This window comes from Austrofundulus limnaeus, unplaced genomic scaffold (genome assembly GCF_001266775.1).
Source record: "Austrofundulus limnaeus strain Quisiro unplaced genomic scaffold, Austrofundulus_limnaeus-1.0 Scaffold9, whole genome shotgun sequence".
Lineage (NCBI taxonomy): Eukaryota > Metazoa > Chordata > Actinopteri > Cyprinodontiformes > Rivulidae > Austrofundulus > Austrofundulus limnaeus.
In genome coordinates, this window is record NW_013952411.1 from 2,481,462 (window position 1) to 2,487,875 (window position 6,414).

The following is a 6,414-nucleotide window of genomic DNA, read 5'->3' on the forward strand; positions in this document are numbered from 1 at the left end:
ATATATATATATGAGGTATGTACAACAGGTAAAATAATGATTGTGTATAACTTTTTCGCAGAATTCCACTTTTATAAGTTTGAACTATTTCAGCAGAAAGTTCTACAGATGTTTTTATGTGGTTCAAACTGCTGCGTCAAATGTTCTGAGAGAAGTGCTGACTTGTGTGGGACGATATCTCGTCTGATCTTTCACGGAAATTACCCTGTTTTGTTTAAGACCAATGAATCAACATGATAAAATTAGCGATGCTTGGTTGAGGAAATTGTCTTTTCCCATTTCTCCCTCCAGCCTTTTTTGTCAGTGAGAAGTTAGTAAATGTGAATTGTCTGAAACACCAACCACTCACTGACTGTTTGATTGTGTTTAATATTGTTTTTTGCTTCTAATAATCTTTGCACAAGCGTGTTTATTTGGTTTTGCCATCATTTTTTTATTTGTTTTTATAGATCTCACGTTGATCATAATAGATGAATGTCACCACACTCAGAAAGGAGGTGTCTACAACCACATAATGATGCGATATTTGAAGCAAAAGCACAAGAACATAAGGCGCAAGAAGGAGGAGAAGGATCCCATTCCACTCCCTCAGATCCTGGGCCTGACYGCCTCGCCTGGTGTTGGAAAAGCCAACACAATGGACAAAGCTGTGGAGCACATAATGAGAGTAAATACTGTTCTCAGTTTTCTGTCTGTAACTGATGTATGTACATAAAAAATGTCAGCCTACATTATGAGGAGGACATTATGAGAAGTTTCCAACATTTACAGAGAATTAAAATTATATTTTTAGATTGGGACTGCGAAAATTGAGTAGTAATGCTGTGCACAAATTTTTACTCATCAAATGTGTAACTCTTTGTCATAGATTTGTGCGAACCTAGATGCTTCAAATATCATGACGAGGAGCCTTGGAGAGGACCAGAAGAAGCTAAGAAAAATAACCATGACTGCTGAAGACAGAAAAGAGGTAAAATTTTCTCTCTATCTGTTTTATAATCATTTTAACAACCGATTTATTTAGAAATTTAGATTTTAGGTGTATTTTTTAATTAAATATTCCTTTTTAGGATCCATTTGGTGATGTGATAAAGACAATCATGAATGCCATTCATGATCATGCCAAGTTCAGCCCCACCTGTGACCTGGGCTCTCAGAATTATGAACAGTGGGCTGTTCAAAAAGAGAGACAAGGTGAGAAGTAAAAATGTACTGTTTATTAGTTTATGCACTGATTTATCAATGCAAAAACAATGGCATTGTCGTTTTGTAAAAAAATTTGGAGGCAGGGTGTAGATGTTTTCCTCCCTGTTACCATATATTAATTTATTTGTAGCTTTGGTTTTTATTTGCCTAACATACAATTTCCTTGTTACATCTTAGTACTCACCTTTTGTTAGACTTGCCCTTTTTTGTGTTTTACTCTTTTCTGCTTCATTATTTTGTTTTAGCTGCCAAAGAGGAGAATCAGATAGAGCGAGTTTGCGCTGAGTACCTCCGGCGGTACAACGAGGGCTTGATTCTCAGCAACACCATTCGGATGTGCGACGCCCTCAGGTGTCTGAACAAATTCCATGAGGAGCAAATAAAGAAGAAGTCATCAGTAGATGAGGAGCAGAACATACAGATCACCGATACAGAGAGATTCCTCTTCAAGCAGTTTAAAGGTGAATTTTAGCCTTTTGGTGGTCACCAGCTCACCTGCAAATATCCCCTTTATTTTGCTCATTTTCTAACCTTAGCTAACTTGCTTAAAAGCAGACTTTACCGTTAAAAGATTTGCCTTTGCTTACTTGAATTTATATCCCACAGACAAAAAAGAGATGCTGGAGAAGCTTGCAAAGATTCCAGAGTATGAGAACGACAGCCTGGCAAAATTAAAAAGTAAGATTTTGCAGGAGTTCAGCACTAGGCAGGAGGCCAGAGGGATCATTTTCACTAAAACACGTCACAGCGCCATTACTCTAAGCCAGTGGATTCAGGAAAACCCCAAGTTTGCCGACATCGGAGTGAAACCATCACATGTTATTGGAGGAGGAGACCAGAGTGATGTTAAACCAATGACTGCTGTAAGTGCACCTTACACAAACCATGCTTGATTAATTGTTGTGACTGAAGCACTCTCAGTGGAATTTATGTTTGTGTTCATCAGGCTGAGCAAAAGGATGTACTGAAAAAATTCAAAACCGGTGAAGTCAACTTGCTGGTTGCTACCACGGTGGCAGAGGAAGGTTTGGACATACCCGCCTGCAATTTTGTCATCCGATATGGTCTTTCAACCAATGAGATCGCCATGATTCAGGTCAGTCGTATGGTGACATCCATGCCCCTTTCTTCTTCAATGTGTTGTCCTGTAACATTTAATATGCGAAAAATCAACCTTCACCCAACTGTATTTTACCTAAAATACTGCTTGTAAAAAATGCAAAGTATAACAAGGGTTACCCACAGAAGGAAAAAATATATAAAATTAACCTCAGTTGTTTTGGTTTCTAGACCACAAAGTGATTGTGGACATGTATTAACTAGGTTGGTACATCATCGTTTTAGAAAAGCTTTCTTAAGYGCCTGTGATGTTCATACCCTTCGTATATGAAAAATCAAAGAAAATAGCTTTATATTGAAAAATTAGGCATAATATGATTTTACCCATTTTGTCACATAAATGACCTAGTTTCTTTTGAACTTGTCTCAGCCAAAATGTAACAGGACGTGACATCAAAAGGGAACTATTTAGGAAAAGGAACTCCGTGGTCATTTTTTTATTGAAACAATATTATTTGAACTCTGACTCTTCACCTCACTGATGACTCAAAATAATCTAAAGAAAATAGTCTGTATTCTCAGTCATGGTAGTACTGCTCCGCTTACATGCAGATATTCCCCTTTGTCATCACTTCCTGTTACTGTTTAACAACTGCTCAACTCACGGATGTGATTTATTTATTTTTTAATTTATGTATTTATTGTAGTGTGTTAATAATGTTATATTTCCAAAAATGCATTCATGCTTATTACAAAATAGGTGATGTCACTGGCACTCTAAAGTTTCTTGTTTCCCTTTCACCAAACCCTCATTTTGTGTATGAGAGGTACCAATGCAACAGCACATCTCCGGTTTAAAAACATCCAGTATAGTGTGGAGGGGTGCAAAAGTTACGTGCACAAGTTGCCTTAATATGTGGGTCTTGGTTTGTTGTTGCTGTTTTTTTAAAGCATAGATATACCCAAAGTCATTATCCTTTAAAGTCTTAAATATTAGCGTGTATTAACTTATCCCTTGACTTAGTTACATGATCGTGCATAGGATGTTAGGTTTTAGAAATGTTTAATAACTCTAAATCCTATCTGAAGAAGATAATCATGATTATATTCTGAATCAGGTTGAAGCAGGGCAATGCTCACTATTAACACCATTCATTACTTTCTGCAGGCTCAAGGCAGAGGAAGAGCTGAGGACAGCTCTTACACTGTAGTAGATGTAAAGAACTCTGGTGTGGCTGAAAAAGAGTGTGTCAATGAGCACCGGGAGGATATGATGAATAAAGCCATCAAGAAAATCAAAACCTATTCTTCAGATAAATATAATGAAAAGGTACAGGTTGTATTTGAATGAGGTATTTTTCTGACGCTAACAAAACTCATCGGACTTTTTTTTTAAGTTATTTATAATTATTATTTTATTATTATTATTTTAATAGATCGACGAGTTTCAGATTCAGGCTATAATGGAGGAGAGAGTGAGACAGGTGAAGCAGAAGCAGAAGGCCATCAAGGATGAGAGTCCATCTGCTGTCAAGTTCAGCTGTCGAGGCTGCAGCGAGAACATCTGCAGCGGTGAAGACATCAACATCATCGAAAACATGCACAGAGTCAACGTTACCCCACAGTTCAAGTATAAATAATTAGTTCTGCCTGTTTGTTTATTTTTTAATGATTTTTGTTTTTTCATTTGCAGCATTTAATTTGATATGTTTTATACAGGGAACTTTTCAATCTCAGAGAAAATGCTGCTCTTCAGGAGCGACTTTTGGACTATGAGACCAATGGTGTCATAGCTTGCAAAATCTGTGGCCAGGTAAATATTTATTTTATGGTTTTTTTCTTGCTTTAATTTGATAGTTGCACCATTCTGGCCTTTTTAAAWACAAGACAAGATGTGCAACTGTTACTATTATTAGATGTAGTTTTTGATGATGTTATAATCTCTTTAATATTTTCTGGTTGCCACCTAGGCTCAAGTGAGAATTCAAACTGGCAAATATTCATTGTATGYARTGAMGCCCTGCAAAGTTGTGTTTTGTAAYTTGSAGATTTTTTCATGGAWCYTAATAGTTTGAAGTAATTCCTATAATATATCAGAAACTGGAAATATTGTACACTACAGCAAGGAATGTCAGTTTATTTTTTTTCTTTAGCTTTTCAAGCAAAATTATTAAGAACAATATACTTTACTAGTTTTGTAACATAAGCATTAATGTAAATTCAGCTCCATAAAAATAAGTAAATAAAAAAAGTACAGTATGCATGCCCATGCTCTGCCCAGAGTGCAGCATTTCTGCCTGCAAACAGTACTGCATGGTGTGTAGCGGCTAGCTGTTTTTGTTTGGTTCTTGTCGCATTACGACACGCTGTAGGCCTGTTCTGGACCGCATCCAATATTTGCATTTTTGCACGAATCGTGGGTACTCTCAAGAAAGTAACCCTTGCAAAAATCAGGGCTTCGTTGTAGCTGCTGAATCATCACTTGCTTTTTGCTTCATGTTTTTTTTTTCTCATCTTCCTCATTCCTGTTGCAGACATGGGGTTCGATGATGATGTACCGTGGGATTGAGTGTCCCTGCCTCCACGTGAAAAACTTTGTGGTCGATATTAGAGGGAAAAAGATCAGCAACTGCACCAAGTGGAGTGACCTCCCCGTCAGGTTTTCCTCATTCGACTACGCCGAGTACGCTTACCAGATGGCCCAAAGCTCCGACGATGAAGAAGCAGATTGAAATGCAAAAAAAAAAAGATAAAAGCACATTTTTCCTCTGGTTCTGCACCTTGCACATTATTTACCATCACTAAATGCAAAGCTTCCTTTCMCTGCTAACATCACTGGTGATGGATTTAAGTTTTAATTGTTTATTTCTCTCCTCTCTTTTTTTCAACATTATCACTTGCTTTTTAAATGTTTCAAACACTGTCAGTTTTGAATGTATGACACTGATTTGAGATAATGTCGTAATTTCTATGAATGTAAACTTTAAAACATGGATAAAAATATCAAGATTCAGAATATTTTCCTCTAATCATCGTTGTCTCAGGAGAAGGGAGTGAGTGAGCCTGTGATAGACCCCCCCCAGAGACCACTTGTCAATTATCTTGCATGCAGACAGGTGCTGTGGACTCTGGTTGCTCTCTTTATCCATTTGTGAGATGGTTTTGTGCAAACAGTGGGTGCTGCTATTTTAAGAGTCAGACTTTATAACCTCTTTGCCCATATCTTTCTATAGAATAACTGATGGGTTGTATATGCATTTTATGAGTGAAAATGGGTATAAAATGTCATTTTGTAAGGTTACCTGGGCTGCATTTAATCTAAAACTTCTGGGGGGAAATTCAGTGTTTATGTTTTATGAAAAAAATGCTAGCACATTCACTGTTTTCTAATTTGGTATCATATGTACTCAGTTTTTGTTGTGTCATTGTATATTAATGTGCTTTTCTGTATTAGCACAGTAGTTTACAATGTTTAAAAAAGACCTCTCTGCTTTTGAAAATAAATTACATTCTTCACAGCTTCTTAAAATTCTTGACTTGACTTCCAGTATCCTTCATCCACCACTAGAGAATGCTGCAGCCCTTTTATGCTAAATGAGCTTCAGCGTAAATAACTTCCTGTATAATTTTAATTCAGTGATATGGAGATTTAAAAGCCATTATGAAATTTTTGCTAAAGGAGAGCAAACATTGGCTGTGGTCTTACAAAACATTGCCTCATCTCCCCAATCGAAATCAGCAAAGCGAACAAAGCATTTATCGATTTTCTTTGTTCACAAATTAAACCAGAAATCTGTTTTCAGGTGCTGCCTGCAGTCGTTTAGGAACCAGAGTCTGCAGTCTAGAAATGTCCCAGCTAAGAGAACATTTAGGCGATTGGTCTATCAAATCCGGTGATGTGCGGCAGGGGCATTTTAGTAGACGCTTGTGCTGTTTTGACTTCATGCTTTTTTATTTATTGACATGTTTTAATAGTCTACACTGAGCCTGATATTTCAAACAAAATGTTTTAACAGTTGTGCTGCAGGTAAGATATTAGTTACTTATAACAGCGCCACAGAGCGTCACCTCAGGAAAATCTGAAGAATTGACGCCATACAATTAAAAGTGTCACTTCGTTCAGCTCGTATCTTCAACAATAGGTTTAAG

At 37.0% G+C, this 6,414-nt stretch overlaps 1 protein-coding gene across 1 annotated transcript in view; it reads left to right on the top strand.

The window, feature by feature from the left end:
- Positions 1-5,794, top strand: part of ifih1 (interferon induced with helicase C domain 1) — a 13,119-nt gene extending 7,325 nt beyond the window's left edge. Inside the window, exons 7-16 of the mRNA XM_014001504.1 lie at positions 450-667; positions 869-970; positions 1,071-1,194; positions 1,452-1,667; positions 1,813-2,069; positions 2,153-2,302; positions 3,434-3,595; positions 3,702-3,895; positions 3,985-4,078; positions 4,800-5,794. Of these exons, the coding sequence (XP_013856958.1) occupies positions 450-667; positions 869-970; positions 1,071-1,194; positions 1,452-1,667; positions 1,813-2,069; positions 2,153-2,302; positions 3,434-3,595; positions 3,702-3,895; positions 3,985-4,078; positions 4,800-4,997 (1,715 nt within the window). The 3' untranslated portion in view covers positions 4,998-5,794. The remainder of the gene's footprint in view (positions 1-449; positions 668-868; positions 971-1,070; positions 1,195-1,451; positions 1,668-1,812; positions 2,070-2,152; positions 2,303-3,433; positions 3,596-3,701; positions 3,896-3,984; positions 4,079-4,799) is intronic.
- The last annotated feature ends 620 nt before the right edge of the window (positions 5,795-6,414 follow it).